General features: G+C 42.2%; 2 protein-coding genes across 2 annotated transcripts in view; both read right to left on the bottom strand.

Annotated features, from left to right (window-relative positions):
• Nucleotides 1-1,347: 1,347 nt before the first annotated feature.
• LOC308696689 (GTPase IMAP family member 9-like) lies at nt 1,348-2,064 on the bottom strand (the record flags this gene model as incomplete). The annotated part of the gene is made up of 1 exon (XM_081375585.1): nt 1,348-2,064. One exon carries the CDS (start codon nt 2,062-2,064, stop codon nt 1,348-1,350), a length of 717 nt encoding a protein of 238 aa, XP_081231711.1.
• Nucleotides 2,065-18,699: 16,635 nt separating this feature from the next.
• Nucleotides 18,700-24,465, bottom strand: part of LOC308695803 (GTPase IMAP family member 8-like) — a 36,024-nt gene continuing 30,258 nt past the window's right edge. Inside the window, exons 5-7 of the mRNA XM_081374019.1 lie at nt 23,657-23,836; nt 19,382-23,058; nt 18,700-18,990 (exon numbers count right to left, since the gene is read on the bottom strand). Of these exons, the coding sequence (XP_081230145.1) occupies nt 22,805-23,058; nt 23,657-23,836 (434 nt within the window). The 3' untranslated portion in view covers nt 18,700-18,990; nt 19,382-22,804. The remainder of the gene's footprint in view (nt 18,991-19,381; nt 23,059-23,656; nt 23,837-24,465) is intronic.

Here is a 24,465-nt window from a genome sequence, read left to right as displayed (position 1 = left end):
TTGAACTGACAGAGTGTGTCTGCTTCCCGGACAATGGTAGGAAGACTGTTCCAAAGTTTTGGTGCTAAATAGGAAAAGGATCTGCCGCCAGCAGTCGATTTTGATATTCTAGTAGGGCTGCACGATAAATCGTATGAGATTGTTATCCGCATCTCGTCAGTAAAGCCGGTTCCTTGATTAGTAGTAAATCGCCATCACCTGCTTTCAGATGGAGCGGCATTTACTACAAAGAGCCGTAGTTAACTGACAAGCTGAGCCATATCGCATTAATATCGCAGACGTATCGCCAGTGAATGAGTGAGTGAATGGGTGAATGTGAGGCTATGTAAAGCGCTTTGGTGGCCATAGGTCTATGAAAGCGCTATATAAATGCAGTCCATTTACCATTTATTTAGTGCTTTGTAAGTAATCAGCAATATTTTAAAATTGATACAATGTTTAATAGGGAGCCAGTGCAGTGTTGACAGAACTGGGCTAATATGGTCATACTTCCTGGTTCTGGTAAGAACTTGAGCTGCTGCGTTTTGGACCAGCTGTAGTTTGTTTATTAAGCGTGCAGGGCAACCACCCAGTAGAGCATTACAATAATCTAGCCTTGAGGTCATGAAGTACTGAACTAATTGTTCTGCATTTGTCAATGAGAGCATATGGCGTAATTTAGATATATTTTTAAGATGGAAAAATGTGGTATCAAAGAGCACACACAGGTTCCTAATGACGAAGGCTTGACAGAGCAGCCATCAAGTGTTAGACAGTATTCTAGGTTATTATGTGTGGGAGTTTTTTGTCCAATAATTAGAATCTGTTTTTTCAGAAATAAGTAGTAGGAAATTACTAGTCATCCAGTTTTTTATATCAGCTAAGCATTCCATTAATTTTGTGAATTGGTAAGTTTCGTTAGGTTTTGAAGAAATATACAGCTGAGTATCGTTGGCATAACAGTGAAAGCTAATTCCATGTTTCCTAATGATATCTCCCAATGGTATCATGTACAGAGTGAACAGTAGCGGTCCTAGTACTGAGCCTAGTATAGGTGAGCTCATCCTAGTATAGTATAGGTGTAAAGCTGATGTTTAAGATTCAAGACAAGATCTTTTCAGTTTTCTTTTCTTTTTCTTTTGTATTGTTTTCTATGAATTAGGTAAATTGATTTCCGTTATCAAAAGCACACCCTATGAAGAACAGGATTGTTTAAGAAATGAAAGTGCTTATTTCCTTCAGTAACAGATTTTAGGGGCCGTCACTGTGAGCTGCTTTGAACCCATCTATTGGGAATGCCTCTACAAATAGCGGTTAATGATGAGAAGTTTCTTGCTATTATTGCTGTGAGTGTTACATTTTCATGATTTACTTAATATACTCAGTGTGTATGTGCACTATAAAGTATATGGACTCACTCATCTGTGATCTGATGTTTTCTCTCCTTTTTTGCATCCTCTTCATTCGTTCTTCTGCTCTCTCTTCCTCTGCTCTCCTTCTCTCTTTCACCTCCTGTAAAATCTTTCTGTCTATTTCAAAATGGCAGCCGTTGTTTTGTGCCACTGTCTCCTCAATCTTCTCCAGCAGCTCCTTGATCTGAGTGTCATCTCTCCTGTTGTGATTGTTGAGAACATGAAACCTGTTCCCACATTTGTCCAGCAGCCGCTGGAGATCCGGCCCTTCACTCTCAATGTGCTGCTCTATAGATGTGTCTAACAGAGAGTCTCCACCAGTGAACAGCACTATAGTGTGACTCCAGACTCTCTCACTGAGAAGATCCAGATGCTCCTCCAATGCTTTTCTCTCAGTCTCTTTAAATGCATTGTCCACATGTATGATCAGTAGTACAGCGTGTGGTCCTGGAGGACACAGAGACACACTGAGCAAAATCTCCTGTTTCAGTAACTCAGGACTGAACTCTACAGGGAAATCCCTCCACCATCCTGGAGCTTCAATGACAGTGATGTGTCTGTCTGCTACTTCTCCATGTCTCTCCACACACTGAGCAGATTTCATCAAGTCAAACTCCTCTCTGCCCAGGATGGTGTTTCCAACTGAACTCTTACCAGCATATCTATATCCCATCAACACAATCCTGAGCTCTGAGAGATGTTGGGTGTAACCTGCAACAAATAGAGAACAAAACACACTTTCTATCCTGTTGTATGTGCTTTCTGAACAGTTAACAAGAAAGCTACACTAAAAATATGCTAATCATAATAATACAAATGGCCATCCATGGACCATGGTTAACTAAATTATGAAGAAATGAGACTTGTTTAATTTTCTCAATCAAGAGAAAACAAAAACACAGATAACATAAAACTCTGGTATTTGTTGCAAAGAAAAAAACACATGTTTTCAGTAATTATATATTCTTAAAAATATGCAACATGTAAAAAGACAAAATAAATGAATAAATAAATCTCTCTCTTGTGCGCGCACACTTCTAGCATAAGCATAATTGCACAGCCACACACTTTAAAATACATAACTGTATTCTACAAACTAAAACCTAAAACGCAATCCGTGACATGCCATATGTATAGGAAATGACTATATGGAGAACAAAGCAAGCCCTAAGTGTCTTACAAAAAAATCTTAGCTGGGTCATTCCATGAAATTGGTGCCTTTTGTGTCCCTGAGAAACAATCAGACATAGAATTACTATAACAAAAAATAATTTTTATTTAAAAATTAAATAAAAATAAAATTTTTATTTTTATTTTATTGCTGCGCAGCTGAGAAATAGAATATGCTCAAAAGACAACAACAGAAACATCTGTGTGTGATTAAGGTAGTATTAGAAGTACTAAAGGCTCTACGCTCAGAGACAGTGAAAGTGTTGAAGACTATAGAGCCGCCCTCAGGCTGAGGCTGTAATACTCTGAGTTAGTATTAATGATCCTGTGTCGGACCAGCGTACACCTGAGAAGGACAGTGAGAGTGTATAGATGCTAAAGACCTGTGTGCTCATGTGTGATTGAGGCAGTGATAGGAGCTTCTTGACAGGACGCCGTCACCTTACTTCAGGGAAGTATTGTATTGTAAGTATTCAGGGAATTACCTTGAGATAGTTATTATTTTTAACAACTGTAAGTTGTTTAAATTGTCCGTGGTAAAGAAGTCAGATTTAGTAGGTTGTATTGGTATTAAATATTTCCACGACAATTAACAGATCTTTACACGGGAACACACGAGATAGATCTGCCACCAAACACGGGCTCCCACAACACTGCTAACTCTGAGAGATTAGCACCTGTTGCACAAGCATGCCCTCCAGTGTCACACTCCCACATAACCTTACACTTCACTACAATTTCTTTTTCATGTGTTCAAAATTGAATTGGTTGTGTTTATATCAAATGCTGGAAATGTGTGTGATTGAAGAGGTACATTATATAAGTTAAATTTGAATAATAAGAGTGTGATGCAATACAAACTCATTATCAATGGATATTTTTTATATATTTCTTTGAAATTCATTTACTGTTGATTGCATCAAGTGAGGTCTTCTATACAATACATTTTCTATATATAGTAGCCTAATATTGTATCTGATGTGATATTAAAATTAATATTATTTTCTTTTTAATATTACTTTATTATTGTAAAATGAGATTGTCTGCATATTGTGAACTCGCTCAGTCCGCGGGAGGTCTGAGCAGAGCGAGGAGCAGGCTGATTATACTGATTAAATAATAAATACTAATAACATTTTTATTTTTATTTATAAAATTATATTTGAAATGGCCCTCCAAGTTTTTCCATTGTAATCTTATATATATTGTATCTTTGACAAAGCCCTTCTTTTAATACCTCTCTTGCAAAAATATATTTTTTCTTAATTGACATGTGGTCACCCTCCAACATTTGTATGTTCTTGGTCATCTGAATGACAAATATAAGATTGTCAAAGCATATAAAATATCAAAACCTGAGGTAGATAAATAGTCATAAAATAGAAAATGACAGCCTGAGATGGCACAGTACAAGTTCTGGTCATTTAAGCTGTCTTCATTTCATAGATATTAAAATAAATAAATAAATGTAAAAAAAAAATCGATTACACTTATTTTATATTTTAATTTTTCAAAGTTGAAAAGGCACTGATTTCGTGGAATGGCCCAGCTGTATAGACCAATATGAAAGTGAAAACATTTGCAATGTCTCACAGAAACAGGTTAAACTCGTCAAGTTGGATTAAAAGTCATTTTTACTATGAATTAACAAAGAAAAGACAATTCGTTTTTAAAATAATAAATCCTTACTTGAGTCCATTTTCATTCACACTGTCTCAGTCGGAGTTCCAGAGTAAATGTAGGTTTACCAGCACTCTCGTAGCCTAGTGTTTATCTGTCGATGTCTGTTTGACTGGACTTGCTTCACAACAGTATGCACATGGGCGGGTCTACAGGTGTAGCGTTTCAAGTCTCCTGGAAGTTCGTGTTTAAAGAAGTGGTTAGTCGTGTTTACAACGGCAGGTGCGTTCAAATCACTAGATGGCGGTGCACTTTCTCTTAATTAATTACACAAAAATACAGCAAGGGTCTTACTCTACTTCTAGAAAATGAAGAACAAGGAATGTGCATCAGGTGTGGGTTAGGGTTAGGGTTAGGGTTAGGGTTGCTTTTTTATGTTTTTGATTAATTTATAAAGCCACAAACTTTATCGTTAGCCTATATATTATATTGTTATAATATAATGCTATCATACTGTATTGTGTGCAGGCAATTAACTTACTAAGCTGTAAATAGAAAAAGCCTGACAATCACTGCTAAATACCATATTGTGGTATTAGGTATTCCGCCATGTTCTCTTACGAGAGGTTCTCTCGTATTGCGTAAGTAGCTTACGCATCGGGAAAGTCTTCTTTCTTCGAGATCTGAAGCCAAAAAATTATCCTTAATTTTGTATTCATTGTCAACGCAGTGCAGCAGCCGACAGACCTAGGCAGGCTGTATAAGCGTGCTCATTGGCTGCTCGGCTGCAACTGCTTAAGCCTATCGGTGAGCGCTATGAACGCGGCAACCAATGAGGGCGCTTCGCGCCCTCCGCGCCCTTCTAACCGTCAGAATGGGCGTGGCCAGCGTGTATATATTCAGCGCTCACAGGCTAAAATTCTGATTTTCTTGTCTTCAGCGACGCTCTTCGCATCGCTGGATCTTGAGAGCCGCCGCCGTTGAAACCAGCGACCAGCAAGCTTAGGACAGCGCCTGAGGAAGCCGGCCGTCTTCGCCGCCTTCAGCCATCCGTGCCTGCTACGCTCTCCGGCGACATATCCTTTACATTATTACTGTTTCTGTGTGTACTCTAAAAGAGCACGAGGCGTTTTTGTAAAAACGCCTCGTTTTTGCGGCTCGTGCCGCGCCCCGCTCAGCTACGGAGACCGCCACCTCTCTGCGCTCTCCGACTGGGCCGCGGGCACGCCGCCACCGCACTCTCCGAGTGCGAAGAGCTTTCAATGTCGACCCTGCGGGCTCGACTTGAAGCTTTCGACCAAGCTGTCGCTCCGCCTGTCCCTGCCGGGCCGCGCAATAAGAAGCGCCGCTCGCAGCGACCACCGGAGACTGTTGTGACTGAGGAGCTCGCCGGAACCTCTCCCTCGAGCTCTCTCTCGCCCTCTCCCTCCCGGCCGCTCAACCGCCGGCTCTGCCCGCGCCGCCGCCGCGTCAGGAGATGAGGTGAATGTGATAGATACCCGTACTCTCCCTCTGTTCGAGCCGTGCAATACGCCGCTCACAAGGGATGGCAGAAGCGGACGGTCTCGGAGCGAGTTTCCTCTCCCTCTGTTCGAGCCGCGCAAACTGAGCCGCTCACGAGGGATGGCAGAAGCGGACGGTCTCGGAGCGAGTTTCCTCTCCCTCTGTTCGAGCCGCGCAAACTGAGCCGCTCACGAGGGATGGCAGGAGCGGACGGTCTCGGAGCGGGTTTCCTCTCCCTCTGTTCGAGCCGTGCAATACGCCGCTCACGAGGGATGGCAGGAGCGGACGGTCTCGGAGCGAGTTTCCTCTCCCTCTGTTCGAGCCGCGCAAACTGCGCCGCTCACAAGGGATGGCAGGAGCGGACGGTCTGAGCTTTCTTTACGTTACAAGAAAGCTACTCCGTCCTCGCGCGTCACTGGTGAAAGGGGAACAGAGTGTTTTCGTCCCGCCGTGGCCTGGACTATAACCTCCATTCTCACACATTTCTCAGTCCCCTCTTAAGTTCAGGCGACTGGAATTGTTACTATTGCAGTATACGAGCCTGTTATAAATACACGCTCGCCTGCAAGCAAACGCTGTCACAAGACATGATGACGCTAACCGCGTACTAATGTATTCTCCCCTGTGGCTCAGTGGCGGAATCCTAGACTGTCAAGCTAGAGACCCGGGTTCGATCCCCGCTCTCGCGGCAGTTAACCCTCTGATGGTCTTCGTTTAGCAGTCACACTGGGGGCCTTCCCGGTCATAAATGACCGGACACCTAAAAATGAAACTTCCTCCATCCCAGTAAAAACCAATGCAATTTATTTTTGTTCTATAATATTTATTCTTTTTAATTTAGAATTTTGAGACAATTTGATTGAACTTATTAATATTTATGCAATATTTATAGTCCATTTTTTGCCATTGAAAATAATGTTTTTTTTTTTTTTTTTTTTTTTTTTTTTAAAAACAATTCTATGCAGTATTTTCGGGTAAAATAGAGACTAGGCTTTCAGAAAAAAAATAAAATAAAAAAAAATTCATCAATTTATTAATCATAAAATTAAATAAAACATGTTATTGCATGGGTTTACCACTAGATGCCTGTATAGCTCTAAATGGAGATGTTTGTGAATTCTAGTTGTTTTTGGACCAAATTACTTACTTTTAAGATGTGGATTGAATGTATTTTTTTAGAAATTCTCAAATAATACTTTTTGCCAAGGTTTATAACATTTTATTAATTATTATTTTAATAATTTTAATAATTATTATATTAATTATATATACATATATTAATTATAATTATTAATTATGTTATGTTTTTCACTCTTGATGTTTTAGAGCTTCACCCCTTCATTGCTGAGCATTTTTTTTCTGCATCGTGGCTGATTTTTAGAGAATTTTTGTGTTTTTGTCAATTTCCCATTCATTTCCTATGGGGGTAATTTTGACCGAAGACCAAAATCATAACTAATTTTTTTACGACCACTTAGCATGCTCGGATCATGAACTCATTTTTTTTGTGTGTTCACATACCTAATGCCAGAAAAGTCACCAAGTTTCGTAACATTCCGATGAAGCTGTGATTTTTAAAAATTCAAAACAGATTTTTGTAATCTGAATTTATTGGTGTGTATGTGTATAAACGTGTGTTTGTATGTGTGTGTGTGTGGGTGGGTGTGAATTTTTTGCACTCTTGATGTTGTAGAGTGTCACCCCTTTACTGCGGTGTACTTTTTTTTAGAATCGTGTCCGATTTGTAGATTGTACAGACAAAAATTCAGAGAATTTTTGTGTTTTTGTAAATGTCCCATTCATTTCCTATGGGTCGGTCATTTTTGACCGAAGACCACGAGTGTGACTATTTTTTTACGACCACTTAGCATGCTCGGATCATGACCTCAATTTTTTTTTGTATTCACATACCTAATCCCAGAAAAGTCACCAAGTTTCATAGCCTTCCGATGAAGCTGTGATTTTTAAAATTTCAAAACAGAAAATTATTCGGTCAGAAATGACCGAGGACCATCAGAGGGTTAAAGTTTATGCTGTTCGCTTCTCCGAGCTCGCGGCCAGTTTTTCTTACATACAGAAAACAAGCCCGCTCTCTCCCTCGTTGGGCCGTGCAGATTGCGCCGTTCAAGGGATGACAAAGCGGACGGTCACGAGCAGCGTTCAGCGTGCGCGCCTCACTCACCGGCGAAAAGAGAAGAGTGTGTTAGTCTCGCTACGGCTGGACAACCGCCAATCCTCACACATTTCTCAGTCCCCTCTTAAGTTCAGGCGACTGGAAATATTACTATTGCAGTAAACGAGCCTGTTTTAAACACACGCTCGCCTGCAAACGAACGCCGACGCGACACAAGAGGTCGCTTTTTATATGCTCGCGCTAACTGAAAGCCTATGTGATTCCCCTGTGGCTCAGTGGCAGAATCATACGCTTTCATGCGAGAGACCCGCGTTCGATCCCAGCTCTCGGGGAAAATAAAATTTATGCTGCTTGCTTCTCCGAGCTCGCGGCCAGTCTTTCTTACTTACAGAAAGCGAACCCGCCCCTCGCACCACACCTTCTCAGAGTGCTCGAGTATTTTTTGAGCGTCTAAACACGAGAGAAGAAAAGACGGTTAAATCCCGCAGCCCTGCGGCTGGACCACCGTCGAAGCTTAACGCTCTGTCAGTCCCCGTTGCCACGGCTACTGCAGCTGTTTACCCCGCAGTCAACGAGCCGGTATCTACTCGCTCGCCTGCGCGCATCCGCCGTTCTCACGGCAACCCAGAAAATGTCAAAAGAGCATAATGTCTGGTTGCACGGCTGACGCCGTATGTGTTTCTAGTACAGTGAATGTGCCCACGTTCTGTGCTCACCCCTGTACACAAGCACTATACATCCCGTGTCTCTCACAGAGCCCACTCTCATGAAGCAGGCAAAAGCCGCTTTAGTGTTAAAAGTAGGTCACGTGTCCACTTCTCCGTGCCCACACCTACTCACTGTCCGCTCTGTCACACGGCCTTGCACGACCGGTCATGTTTTAAATGTGAGTCCTGTGCCCGCCCTCGAGCGCTCACACATACATTTTCGCGCCTCACACTATATGTTCCCCGTCCAAAGCCACTGGGACACTGTGTGTAAAACGGCCAGCTATCGCTACGTGCGATCCGCCGTATCTAACCACCAAGAGCGCGCGCGCCGCGCCCGCCCCTGAATGTAACTCCTGTGCCCGCCCTCGAGCGCTCACACATACTAACGAACATTTTCGCCCCGACGCCGCCATCGCGCGTCGCGCCTCACACTTTATGTTCCCCGTCTAAAGCCACCGGGACACTGTGTGTAAAACGGCCAGCTATCGCTGCGTGCGATCTGCCGTATCTAAGCACCAAGAGCGCGCGCGCCGCGCCCGCCCCTCCGTTTCGAGCTCTCGAGCCCGCGATGCGCGGCGATCGGAGCCCGGAGGCCATTCTGCCCCTGGCTGCACACGCAAAAGCGTGGGAAACTATTCCAGGCGCATCAGAACGGGTGCTAAGCACAGTAAAACAGGGCTATACTCTGCAGTTCGCTCGCCGCCCTCCGCGCTTTCAAGCGCGTATCGAGACCAGAGTGAATGGGGAAGTAGCACATCTACTTCGAGCAGAAATACACTTCTGTGCAAAAGGGCTATGGAACCGGTTTCCCCTTCCATGAGCGAGTCGGGCTTTTACAGCCGTTATTTCCTCGTTCCCAAGAAGGACGGAGCACTCAGACCAATTTTGGATCTGAGACGTTTGAACGAGGCTCTTATGAGAAGACCGTTCAAAATGCTCACAACCAGACAAATTCTCGCGCAAATTCGCCCGAGGGACTGGTTTATATCTCTCGATCTAAAAGACGCGTGCTTTTCAGATCCTGATAATACCCCGTCACAGGCCATTCTTGAGATTCGCCTTCGACGGTCAGGTATATCAGTACACGGCCCGTCTGTCGACACAGCGCGCGCGCTGCATTCGACGCCTGGCCGCGTCTCTCCGGCCGGGCAGCACCGTACCTCTCAAAACATTTCAGAGGCTACTGGGTTGTATGGCCTCAGCCGCAGCAGTGCTTCGGCTGGGTCTTTTACGAATGCGCCCGCTACAATGCTGGCTGAATGCCCGAGTGCCTCACAGAGCATGGGCTTCCGGCGGTATTCGCATCAGAGTGACTCAGAGCTGCGTTTCAGCTCTGAAGCCCTGGTTAGCGGCCGACTGGTACCAGCGGGGAGTGACAATGGGAGCTATCTCACACCGCAAAATTATCTCGACGGACGCTTCCACCTCAGGCTGGGGCGCTCTGTTCGAGGGCAAACCGGCTTTTGGCCTATGGTCAGACCGGGAAAAATGCCTCCACATAAACTGTTTGGAGATGATAGCGGTCGAGAACGCGCTCAGGCGCTTCCTCCCATTCATACGGGATCACCATGTGCTAGTCCGCTCGGACAACATGTCCGTGGTATCCTATGTGAACCGACAGGGCGGTGTCAGATCCAGGAATCTGTGCAGGCTGACAGAACGCCTTCTCGTGTGGGCTTACCGCTCGCTGCGCTCGCTGAAAGCCGCGCACGTACCGGGCCACCTGAATGTCGGTCCAGACAGACTGTCCAGGGACAACATTCCCCCGGGAGAATGGTCTCTGCACCTCCAGACAGTCCAGTTTCTCTGGCGCCTATTCGGCAGAGCGGAAATCGACCTCTTTGCGTCGAAAGACAATGCTCAATGCCTGAAGTTTTATTTGAAGAGCGAAGACGCGCTGTCCCAGACATGGCCCAGCCTCCCGCTGTATGCTTTTCCTCCGATCTCCCTGTTGCCACAGGTCATTTAGAGGATCAGAGAAACGCACCACTCAGTGCTGCTTATAGCCCTGCGATGGGAAAACCAAACTTGGTACCCAGAGCTAGTGAGGCTGTCGCACTCACCCCCATGGCCGATCCCGGTGAGAAAGGATCTCCTCTCCCAAGCCGCTGGATCGATCTGGCATCCCCATCCAGAGCGCTGGTCGCTGCATGCATGGGTGATCAACGGATACCCGTTGACCTGTCAGAAGGGGTCGTGAACACGATCACGCAGTCTAGAGCCCCCTCCACGAGACGGCTCTACGCGTCTAAATGGTCGGTGTTTTCTAAATGGTGCGCTACTCAAAACCTGGATCCGCGCGCATGCGGGGTTTCGCGGGTGCTCTCCTTCTTGCAAGAGCTGTTGGAAAAGGGCAGATCCCCTTCCACGCTCAAAGTATATGTGGCCGCTATTACAGCGTTCGCTGAGACGACGCTCGGCCGGGCAATGGGAAGGAATGAGCTCATTATCCGCTTCCTCAGAGGAGCTAGACGGATGAACCCCCCGCGGCCCCCCTCGGTTCCCTCGTGGGATCTGTCCTTGGTCCTGGCGGCCCTAAAGGCTTTTCCCTTTGAACCGCTTGAATCCGCGGATCTAAAGTATCTGTCGCTTAAAACCGTTTTTCTGATAGCTCTGTCTTCAGTCAAACGAGTGGGTGATTTGCACGCGCTATCTGTTAGCCCTGCATGTCTCGAGTTCGGGCCGAATGACTCGAAAGTCATTCTCAGACCGAGGCACGGTTACATCCCCAAAGCGATTGGAACCCCGTTTAGGGCACAAGTTATTTCCCTCTCGGCTCTGCCAGCATCCGATGGTGGGGACAGTGATAACCTCCTATGCCCTGTCCGGGCGCTGAGAGTTTACATCACGCGCTCCGCCGCTTTCAGGCGTTCAGAGCAGCTCTTTGTTTCCTTCGGCGGACGCACCAAGGGTCTTGCCGCCTCGAAGCAGAGCTTGTCCAGGTGGATAGTGGACGCGATAGCAGCAGCTTATGCCTCCAAACACCTGCAGTGCCCTCTGGGCATCAGAGCCCATTCCACTAGAGGCATGGCCTCGTCGTGGGCCTGGTCCAGCGGAATTTCTATCCACGACATTTGTATGGCGGCGGGCTGGGCCTCCCCGTCTACATTCGTGAGGTTTTATAACCTGGAAGTTCCTGCCCTACAGGCAAAAATATTGTCAGTATAAGTGACATGTATGCTCTGCCCAGCTCCCGTGTGCAGACTACGTTCATATGCTGGCGCTATTCTGGTAACTACTCAGGGTGAAGTGTTTGACTCAGACCGGCTGATCCGTTCTGTTTCCTATTTCCCGTTACGCGCTGTTATCGGTGCTGGCCCGCGCTGCTGGCCGCCCGCATTATTCTCTGCCGCGTGGGAATTTTTCTCTTCATGTGAGACCGACTATGTCGTTTTCTCCTACCCTTATGAGTGCTTATGTACTGTTTGGGCTCGCTCCGCCGGCCCTACTGTTGTACTGCTATGTTTATAGACCGGCCGCGCCGCTCTATTTCATATGCTGCATGAAGTGCATGTACTACGCTGGCCCGTCTCTCGACCGGCCACATTTTCCAGCAGAGTGTTTTCCCCGGTTCCCCTGGGATTCATGGGCTGGATGCTCGGCGCACACGGCGTTGACAAAGGGTTCCCGATGCGTAAGCTACTTACGCAATACGAGAGAACCTCTCGTAAGAGAACGTACTCGGTTACTAACGTAACCTCGGTTCTCTCTAGAAGAGGGAACGAGTATTGCGTAACCTGCCGTGTCGCGCCACGAGCTTTTGCGCTTCAGACTGCGAAAACCAGAATTTTAGCCTGTGAGCGCTGAATATATACACGCTGGCCACGCCCATTCTGACGGTTAGAAGGGCGCGGAGGGCGCGAAGCGCCCTCATTGGTTGCCGCGTTCATAGCGCTCACCGATAGGCTTAAGCAGTTGCAGCCGAGCAGCCAATGAGCACGCTTATACAGCCTGCCTAGGTCTGTCGGCTGCTGCACTGCGTTGACAATGAATACAAAATTAAGGATAATTTTTTGGCTTCAGATCTCGAAGAAAGAAGACTTTCCCGATGCGTAAGCTACTTACGCAATACTCGTTCCCTCTTCTAGAGAGAACCGAGGTTACGTTAGTAACCGAGTACGTTTCTCACTGACACGCCTCCAACTCGTAAAGATGGGACTTAAAGAAAATCCAGAGTTTGTATTAACAACATTGTGGTGGCGTTCATGTGCTTTCAACTTGTAAATACTACGATCTTTTCGACAACAGAGGTGATGTTCGAGGTTATTTTACACATACACAAAAATATGATGTTAGATGATCTTTAAATCCAGATATTTTAAAAAGTGACTTCACCTGGCAAACTTAAACTAGTCTTAATCCCACAATGAACAGATATCATATACTTTTTTTAATGTAACTATTATTAACAGTCGCATTATCAGATTATTAAGTCTCCCTGCAGTCGATAATTATATCCATAAAAATTAATGTTTTATAATCAAAATGACATAATAAAACGTGAAAATAATTTCTTCATGCCTTAAAATACCTTGGGTGCTTCTCAATTCTTATTTGTGCATCCTCGTTTCCTTTCCTCGTGTCTCAGCTCCAGCCATGTAGGATGTGAGGGAAGGACGCAAGGAAAGAGAATGAGGAATCGAAGGAAAGCTTATTTGTATATTGGAATATTCTTGATCACTCGAGCATCACTTCACTGCATCATCAGCTGCGCTCAAAGATCTGCCATATGTTATATAACTTTGATATGTTGTTAAAGTTTGGTTATGTAAGAGATTAATAAATAATAAACATGAAGCAAGATGCCCTGTTGATATATGTGTGATATATGATTTATTTAAACTGCAAAGGTAAAGCATATATTGAAATTATTGTGACAGATGTGAATGGGGGCGAAAATGTATACGTGCGTCAGGTTTCTCAACAAGAAACACTTCCGCATAGGAAACACCTGTGCATCCTCGCTCATGACTCCTGAGAAGTTCATACATATGCAGAGATGATATTAGATATCAGATATTTTTACTTTACTTTACTATTTATTTTTGTGCCGACTTTTTACTTTTACTCCTTACATTTTAACATGAATATCTGTATTTTCTACTCCTTACATTTTAAAAAAATGGCTCGTTACTTTAGTTTCAAATAATTTCAGTGGAGTCGTTATTATTTTTGCGTCATCAACCCTTCGCAGGGAGTTTGATTGACAGGCGATCTGACCAATCATAATCCGCCATTTTGTCCGACAAAGCAGTCAGGAGAGTTTAGTAGATTAACATTGGATGATTTAAACTTGAACAACGAAGTGTACCGACTCTTTTCGCGTAAAACATCATTCCCTCTGATGTTCATTCATGTTTATTTGATGCTATAAATTAACTAGAAGGAAGAGATGATCGGTTCACGAGCAGCTTTAAAGGAGAACTCGGTAACTCTAGCGAACTCTAGTCACTTCTTCACTGATTTTCCTTTTTGTTGTCGCGTGTTTTCCCCACGAGCTCCCCCTACAGCTGTGGGGGGGCGTATATTTCACAACACAGTCGTAAAAAACTCACTTGCGGCAGCCTCCTCCCCCTCTCTACCGCTGCTCATGTGCGTTTGTTATGATCGGAGCAAGCCAACTGTATCGCGTGGAGCTATGTCTAGCGAGGTGGGTAATCTGGTAATACATCATACATGCGTGTGTGTTTATGTCGAATTGCCGTAAAGCAATTTGTGTTTCGCGCTCGTTCTCATTCTAGTTCTCGCTTCTCACGAGACTTCCAATTTCTATCTTGCCGGGACGGTAGTGCCCAAGTTGCAAGGTTGGTTTTCCGCCTGGGAACGCTGGGGGGAGCGGAGAAAGTCACCAGTATCACCAGAACAGGTTGTTTAACCATCCAAATGATTTCTAGACAGTTTTATTAAGTTAAAAAAGTTACCAAGTTCTCCTTTAACTGAGACTCTACACAGCGATCTGTCACGACACAGAGAGCAACAAAACGGTATTTATTGCTTAAATTTCTTTAAAGAAATAACCAAATTTAAAAGGTGAGAATTTGTTTCATATAAAAAATAACCTGGTCTGTCCTAGCTGTCTCTCAGCGCCTTGTCAGTGTCCTCTCTGCTCCGCGATGTATTTTTCACTGCATGAGAACATGGTGTGGCGTCGCTTGTCGGACATAGAGCTGGTAAGTCCCGCCCCTTCCGCTAATCCCCCTGGACCTCAAAGTTGAAAAACCGTCAATGCAAGTGAATGGGAGAAAATAATTATTTTCTGGTCCCGTTTGAATTTTGCCATGAATGTGAACATATGTTGTCTGTGAATTTTTTATAGAACTTTTCGTGTAAAGAATGCTACAATTTAGCGGGTAGAAGTTTGATACGGTTAGACTTGTGTGAAAGCACTTTGTGGACTACAACTCTTCGCTGCTTTCGACGCGTTTGAAACGTCACCACCACTAGCACACGGCTCTAGCTCACGGATCCCGCTAAACATGACTGTGTCTTTGGTGCACTTCACCGCATTCTTTCAGGGAGAGGACAAAATCGTTGAGGTTGGTGAAAACCACGGGTAAGTCAACTTTATGGGGTGACGTCACATAGGCGACATGTAGTCTTTCTCGTTAAGTCTTTTCCACAACTGCTAGCCGACGAATCATACCATATACTGTCAAACTTGTAACATGAAAGATTATATAAAAAATTCACAGACAACATATGTTCACATTCATGGCACAATTCAAACGGGACCAGAAAATAATTATTTTCTCCCATTCACTTGCATTGACGGTTTTTCAACTTTGAGGTCCAGCGGGGTTTTACGGAAGGGGCGGGACTTACCAGCTCTATAGCAACATTAACTAAAGGGGATGGAAGGGAATTGTTTGAGACCGTTTGCAAACCTGTCTTTGCGAACGGAATGGGAATATACATTGCACTTGACCCATCTCTACAAGACGACTCGACAGATTCGGCGACATTCGTTCGCGGAAAAAATCATTACATAGCCTACATGTAGATTCCTTTAAATGTTATGGGGAAGATTAAAAAGAGAAACTGGGTCTGTGAATTGTCACAGAATCACAATTGAATTCATATTTTGCTAACGTTACTCAGTCAGAATCTCATTAACCTGGATGAGTCTCTGTCACAATAATAGGCTATGTGATGTTTTAGGCCTATTGGCAGACATCCATTTAAAATGTAGGCAAAGGCATATAAAGAACCTTTTTTCCATATCCACTTAGGTTTCTCAGCTTGCACTCTAGTAACATTTGTGTGGTCCAGGTAGCTTTGCATGAAAAAAAATGGTTATCATTTTACATGGTTATCAGGCTACTTTTACTTTTATACTTTAAGTAAATTTCCCAGCCTGTACTTTGTTACTTTTACTTGAGTAAAGAAGTTAAATCAGTACTTCTACTTTTACCAGAGTATTTTTTAACACAAGTATCTGTACTTCTACTTGAGTATGGGAAGTGAGTATATTAAAGGGATAGTTCACTTTGAAATTTATTTTTGATATGTTTTAGCTTACCTCAAGGGCATCCAAGATGTAGGTGTCTTTGTTTCCGCAGTAGTTTCAATTTTGATATTTTTAGGTCAAACCGTTCTTGTCTGTCAGTCATATAATGCAGGTCTATGGTCACTGTCTCAAAACACAAGCACAGAGTCCAAATTAAAACAATTCCCCACGTCCAAATGAAACAATTCCCCATCATAAGTACACATTGATGGCCTAAGACACGAAACAAGCGGTTTGTGTGAGAAAACGAACAGTATTTATATCGTTGTTATCTCTTGAAAACAGCACACGTCCAAATGATCTGACGGCGCGGGCGGGTATAGATATATACATAGATGTCGCCTTGGCTACGGTTTCGTTCCAATGAACTGCAGTAGCGAAGGCGACATCTAGTGTATACATCTATACCCGCCAGCGGGCGGGTATAGATATATACACTAGATGTCGCTTGGCTACGGTTTCGTTCCAATGAACTGCAGTAGCCAAGGCGACATCTATGTATATATCTATACCCGCCCGCGCCGTCAGATCATTTGGACGTGTGCTGTTTTCAAGAGATAACAACGATATAAATACTGTTCGCTTTCTCACACAAACCGCTCGTTTCGTGTCTTAGGCCATCAATGTGTACTTATGATGGGGAATTGTTTCATTTGGACGATGGGGAATTGTTTTAATTTGGACTCTGTGCTTGTGTTTTGAGCCAGTGACCATCGACGTGCATTATATGACTGACAGACAAGAACTGTTTGACCTAAAAATATAAAAATTGAAACTACTGCGGAAACAAAGACACCTACATCTTGGATGCCCTTGAGGTAAGCTAAAACATATCAAAAATTAATTTCAAAGTGAACTATCCCTTTAACATGCCTAAGACTTTTGCACAGTACTGTATATGTACTCGCTGAAATTGAATCGGGAATGATCACAGAACCGAGTGAAATACTTTACACTGCAGGCTAAAGAAAAAAAACACACAGATCCAACTGAAAATTTTACCGGGATAGTGAACATCATTCAATATGTATTGTACGTTATACATTTTGACAGACATTTTTGAAAGATGATACTATTTTACATGATTTGTTACATTTAATTATTATTATAATTACCCCTTAGCAAATAGCATTGGAACAGCGCTTCTGATTCTGTGTGTATATACTATATATATATATATACACACACACATAAATCTGGGATTAAAAATGAAAGGATTTATAAAGAAAGTTAAAAAATAAACACAAATTTTTGACAAAATAATACACCCGGCGCAATGCAACGTTGTTTAAATAGCAAATGCATTTGTGCCCATCTGTGACCCATGGGCTGCTGGTCTGAAAACGAGGTGTGTTCTGGGTCATTGTTGGCGCTTTGCTATTTTGAGGAACTGAAATAGACTGAGACATTAACCAACTGAAACCTGGTCTAAAGTCAAAGGCGCAGTATTTTTTGTTATTTAAAGAGCAGGTTAGTAATATGAGCCTATAGGCGGGTCCCCAACACACGCGTACACTTTGCTTATTACACACACAGGGACGCACAGCAGCACACAAACATGCCAAATAAAAATAAAAGGATTACAATGTAAAAGATTAATATTGTGTACATAAAGACGGAGGAATCCAGCTTTTCCCGTAGATGGTCTCGCTTTAACCTTTAATCGCTTTTAAAGGGAATGGGAAATTACACTCTGATTGTGTTTTTGCACGTTACGCCCAAAACACACCCATTACACATTAAGAAAATAGGGACAGCGCTTTTAGACCATGCGCCGAGACTGCCGACCATTTTTCCGGTCATTAAACTAGCAAAAGTGGATTCAGACACGATCTAAGTGCACTTGCTCCCTGCGCTTTAGACCATGCGCTTAAATCATTAAAGGCAGATTAATAGGCAGATTCTGTTGTTAAAGCTGCATTCAGTAACTTCGGGATTTCTTCGCTGTATTTTCGCTTTTTGCTCGCAGGTTTCTCTCTAGAGCTCCCCCACAGCTTCGGAATAGATATTTGACAACACTGTTGTAAAAAAATTTTTTTTTGTAAAAAAAATCATGGTCACACCAAGTGCTCGTCTGGTTCCTGAATGTTCCACAGACTCCGGGATGGATCGCAAAGCCCGAATCCTGAGCTGTGTCTTTTGAGCGTAACAAGCTAAAAACTGAATTGCTGTCTGCTCCTGATCGTGATCTGAATGAACTGTAAGCAGAACTTCCCACAGACCATGTGTCCGACTGCTCATCTCCACTCACTGGGGGAAAAAACAAACATTTAAATCAGGTAAAAGGTTTGAAACTCTTATAGAACAAAATTGAGGAGTTTGTGTTGGAGTCTGTGTTGTGCTGGGAGCAGGTCGTTTCTTAGTGTTATCAGACATGTCGTTGTAGTGTCGTCGCTGTTGAGTGCAAAGTCAGTATGCTCGGGAGCGCGCATGCAGGTCACGTCACTGGATTTCGCGGTAAATCCGACCCGGCACCTTCACATAAAAATAAGAATAATTGCTTTCAGAGGTAAAAGCAAAACCCGCTAAGTGGATCATTTAAATTTAAGATTACAACCCCTTCACACAAAGGCAATAAAAAAATGATTAATTTTAGTGGAAAAACTCCATATAGCACTGTAACGAAGTTCAGATGTTACAGGAAGAAGGAGGCGGGAACCGGCGAACATTCAAACATTTTAATGATAAAAAATAAATCAACAACAAAACGAAAGTAAAAGACAGCAGCCCCTCACGGACGACTGCTGTCACAATAAAACAAAACAAAACACAACATAAGTTCAGGCCTGTCCTCTCTCGCTCTTCACTGTCGTCCCTCCTCCTTTATGCTTCCGCACCTCAGTGAGAGATACGAGACCGGTGCGTCTCGCAGGTGTCACTCATCAGAGTAATCACACCACCGGCCTCGTGCCGCTCTCTCACGGCCCTCGGCCTCGTCCTGCTCGCCACAAGCACCTTTAAGGAAATTAATAAATTTTAAGGTAAATCACGGTTGCACCACATGACATTTTTTAAGGCTACGGACAATTCATCTAGATGAAGAAACACTAAAATCACTTAAATTAATTTTTGGGGGGAATTTAGGTGTACACAACATCCTTAATGTTTGAACAATTGCAACAGGTATTATTTTTTGTATTTTAAAATTGGCCTTTTTAAAATCCTTATTGACCCTAATACAATGAGAGGTCTGCAATTTGTCGGTTCTGATGCCAAACTTTATTTTAGCTATCTTTCAAGTATGCTGAGAGCATTGTGTTAGGGGGTAACAGTTTAGGACCCAAGGACCAGATGTTTGAAAGAAGACCCGGAGTCAGAATTATAATACATTGAAGAAAAGTTTTACCTGAGATAGTTTGCAGTTTCATCAGCAGAAATTCAGCTTCAAGACTCACACAGGAGTTTGTTGGCCGCCCCGCCTACAGTTACAAACATCACAGCAGTTATACCCTTCACCAAGGTCTAAGCTACGTCATTGCTTACAGGTTGCAGTTTCTGATTGGCTAAGAAAAAGATAAACATAGTAATTTTCCACACATATACAGATAGACGGAAGCATATCTCCATCGATTATGCAGCTGACACTTGGACCCTGAGATTAGGCGTGACCTTCCAGGTCTCAGATTTGGGTTTCTGGGTGCGAAACATGTACAGAACAACAACTCAGTCAATCTCCAATAATGCCAGTGGTTCCTTAACCTGTAACCAAAAAATCTAACACACACACCGACACACAACTTTTCCAAGGTTGGATTTGGCCAGACTCTAACTATAAACAGGAGAGTCGTCTCAAAACATCAAAATAATGCGTTCTTTCTCTCAAGGAGAGCTACACTTTAGTCTAACTGGAAAGAAAAGCTTTAACAAAGAAATGGTCCCTTAAACTATAGACTTCAATGACCCCTATATGTTTTAACACGTTGAAGACCTTTCTCAAACACAAAACATGTCCCTATTTAATTTCTGGAAGCCTCGCTAAATAAGCAAGCACTGTTACTGCATTCAGATATCAAATACAGACATTAAAGAACACATGAAAAGAACATTTCAGTGATCACACTGGTAACTTCTATAACAAAGTAAAAACTCCAGAGAAGACATTCAACTTATTTGATATTTAGAAGGAAAAATATTGATTAATATCTTGATTATAATCACTCATTACATATACATTGAAACAGCAGTGGATTCCAATACACCCCCTTCAGTTTATCGTCAGTATCGTGTATTGATCCGAATCATGACATGAGTGTATCGTTACTAAGTGTATTAAATGTAAATTTCAAGATCATAGAGATCATTTAGGCATCATCACACTCACCAATATGCTCCATGTTCCTTATGTTGGCCGCAAAATTATGAAGTGAACATGTATCCTTCACAATGCATTACAATGAAATGTTGATTTTAAATATAACTTTAGATCTGTCTGATTACAAGTGAAAAAAAACCCCACTCTGTTCCTGGTTTAAAAAAAAAACTTGTCAGTCTCTTGTAATTTATTAACATCTCCTAGTGCTGAGCGGTATGACCAAATGTTTATATCAAGGCATTTTTTTTTATTCTACCGGTTTCACGGTATATTACTTCTTTTTTTTTTTCAAGCATGACTGGGTGTTAACCTAATTTTCTACTAATGGAGAGAGGAAATACTGCAGTAGATTAACTTTGAATGCCCTATTTTACTGTCATGAGTGAATATTGTAGACAAATTCCACACTAGTATTAATACAGGTTTGCAAGGCTGTTTACAAAGTGGTGCCTTTTGGAAAATCAATTTGTGGCGGGCAATGATGATATTGTGAACCAATGTATGGGAAACACTGTAATATAATTTGACAGCTATCATTTATAGTTTAACCTATCCATCTTTATCGTCATGCTAAGTAACTCATACAGCTGTGCCTCACAACAGTGCAACACTGAAAACGGACCCTCTCAAACAGTGTCGCGACTCGTGCCGCATTCCGAACGTTGTTGTAAACGACATACACTAATATTGCGATATATAAAAAATTCATATCATAACTAAAATAAACACCGGTTTTCAGTATGAACCGGAATACCGCCCATCACTAACATCTCCAGCACATTTTATAATTGCCCAAAGATCAAACATAGTTCACCCCTCACGTACGTTATTACATCCGCAAAAACTTAAAACTTAAACTCGCCGTCGGTTGGAATATTAGAACTAAAAATAGCGGTCCAGGGAGTACATGCATTACCTGGAAAATACACACTACCAGATGTTTCGACTACATCGTTGTTTTCCGAGAAGAGGAAGAAAATGGCAGCCTGAGCGGCATCAGCATGAGGCTTCAGTCTGTCAGAGACGATAACGTACATAATACATAATGAATTTGTTCTTCACTCGCTGAAATTGAATCGGAATGATCACAGAACAGAGTGAAATACTTTACACTACATGCTAAAGAGAAAAAACGGCAATCTAATTGAAAATTAGGCTTTACCGGGTTAGTGAACATCATTCAACATGTGTTGTACGTTATATTTTGACAGACATTTTTTAAAGATGATACTTTTTACATGATTTGTTACATTTAATTACCCCTTAGCAAATTTATATCTGAGATTTAAAATGAGGATTTTTTTAAGAAAGTAAAACATTTTTTTTTTTTTTTTTATAAAAGAATAAAAAAACACTCAATGTTAATTACATATCAATATGATTTATGATCTCCATTAATTTAATTAGACAACTGCTATATCTTATAGTTTTAGTAATATCGTTAAATATTGTGTCGTCAAAATTATAAATGTCAACATTATAAAGACACAATTTCTCTTTTGATATAATTCAAGTTTTCTTAAGTGTCTTCATGCTTATTAGGGCTGTAATCAACCAATGAAAATCTTGGTCGACTAAAGTCCTGAAATTTTTGACTAAAAATCGACTAAAAATGACGTTAGGAAAAAAAACTTTAAATTAATTAGCTGCGCACTGTGCGCAGTACTTGGTAGCCTTGTTGTCCAAATTAATTATAAATAAACATAAAAAACTAGTAGGCTATTTGCAGTATATTAAATCATTTTTGACCTAATTATTTTGCACTGAAATAAAGTCTGACACACGGGTCTGTCGGCTCTGACAGCGTTACATCACGTGCACCTGCGCAATATCATAGCCTATGATTTCCGAAAATAGTACTATGTTGTCAACTAGTGATAAGAACTTTTGAGGAATATGCAACATAATTTAGACAATTGTTTTTGTCATGTATTATAATAACTGACAGACACTATCATTTCAGCCATTCTGCAGCTCGCACAGAGCGAGGCCGAGGCAGAAGGAGCTCAGCTTCGCGGCTGAGACACGAATAGACTATTAACTGAAAGCTTTTACTCTTAAACACAAAAGGCACGTCCACTTTAATAAAAAAAATAATATTTATTAAACAAACCAGATCAAGAGCAGAAACTAAATAAAGTGCATAACTGAAAAATAAAGCATTTCAGCAAACCTTCTAGTAGCCTACCGGTACTTTCTTCAATCTGTCTCTCTTTCCAGTGGGTTGGGCTAATCCAAAAGAAGTGAAAACAAGGTGGGTGTTCTGAAGACAGACTGTTACCTGTGAAAAAGGGGTGCTCTGAAAACACCCCCATTAGCAATTAGTGCTTTCCACCTGATGAAATGAACGCGGCAAAACTGATGAAATGAACGCGGCAAAAAATCGACCAATCAGAATTTTGGTCGAGCCAGAACTTATCGACCAATAATCTACTAATCGACTGGGAGATTACAGCCCTAATGCTTATCATGCTTCTTTGATCTTCTTGGGAAAAGTTTTGAGATCATGGTCACACCATGTGCTCCTCTGGTTCCTGAATGTTCCACAGACTCCGGGATGGATCGCAAAGACCCGAATCCTGAGCTGTGAGATGAGACTTCTGAGCGTGATGAGCTACAAACTGAATCACTGTCTGCTCCTGATAGTGATCTTAATGAACTGTAAGCAGAACTTCCTACAGACCATGTGTCCGACTGCTGATCTCCACTCACTGGGGGAAAAACAACAACAATTTAAATCAGTAAAAGGTTTGAAATTCTTATGGAACAAAATTCTGAGTTTTAAAACTTTCAATATGTTCCTAAAAATAATGCAGCCTTTTGGTAATCATTAAAACATTATACAAATACTTTATTAATCAGACAGGATTTAACATGATTTGTCCCTGTTTTATCTATGAAATATCTTTATCACAAGCCTGATTGCTATTTATTGCAAGCAGTTGACCATATAGATGTATAGAGAAGAATAAATTGTCGGTATAAACAGGTGCTTAAACTCCAGAAAATGTTGATCATCAACCTAAGAATATCAAACTAAATATTATGGGTTTTCTTTTTTTTTTCATATCAGGTTTGCATTTATTGTCATAAATTAAATTATCAAAAATTTAGAAAATCGCAGGAGATGTAGAAAGGGTCCACATTTTATTACGGGGGAAAATAAATGGTGAAAAATGTACGACCATGTAGACTAAATATTATATTTTCACAACAAAATATTCATGAAAAAAACATGAGCTATAATGCTGTAAAGAAGGTCACAGGGAGACCAAAATGTACTGAAAGGGCCAAAGACAAGACACTCACTGCTTGGTAGTGGTAATTCAATGCTGTTATATCGTTGTATGGCCCCTGACTCGTAACTTGTGTGAGATGAATCTCTGGAATGTGATGAACCGAAAATTGGGTCTGCTCCTGATCGTGATCTGAATGAACCATAAGCAGAACTTCCCACAGACCATGAATCAGATCCATCATCTCCACTCACTATAATAATGAAAGCAGAGAGCAGATCAGTAGAACATTTACAACATGAATGCATTTGACAGACACTTTTATCCAAAGCAACTGACATGACATTGAAGGAATATATTCATTAGTTCATGTGATTGTAATTAATTCAGATGGTCAACTTTATGTCAACTCCAAATGGGTCAGGAAATTGACTATTCACTTCATTGTAGAAATTTGGTTCACACAAAAACAGAACATTATATGATTACAATGTTAAATGTTGTTTGACCCTGCAGCTCTTGCCTGGTTTCCTAATGAAGCTAAACAGGGTTGAACCTGGTCCGAATCAGGAAGGTAACATGCAGTCTTGGTAATATAACTAATATGAGATTGAAATGTAAGCGCTACATCAAATGTTACACCCAGATTTTTTATCAGTGCATTTTTATGCAGTGCAGAAGCACCAGAGAAAAAGCCAAGAGGGTAAGGAGGGGACGCAAGGTGTTTATATATATCCTTGCTCGCCTTAGGGACCTGACGATCAAATCGCACTCCGTTTGAATCCACTGCCTCATGATGTGCGCCAATGTAGAAGCCACAACATTTTGAGGTGGAGGGAACAGCCTCACTCCAACCACAAGCAGTTAAAAAGGAGCACAGAA

This window comes from Scardinius erythrophthalmus (genome assembly GCF_964197995.2).
Source record: "Scardinius erythrophthalmus genome assembly, chromosome: 9".
In the NCBI taxonomy this organism is placed as follows: domain Eukaryota; kingdom Metazoa; phylum Chordata; class Actinopteri; order Cypriniformes; family Leuciscidae; genus Scardinius; species Scardinius erythrophthalmus.
The sequence above is the reverse complement of the archived record's forward strand: the minus strand, read 5'-3'. Positions and strand labels throughout refer to the sequence as shown.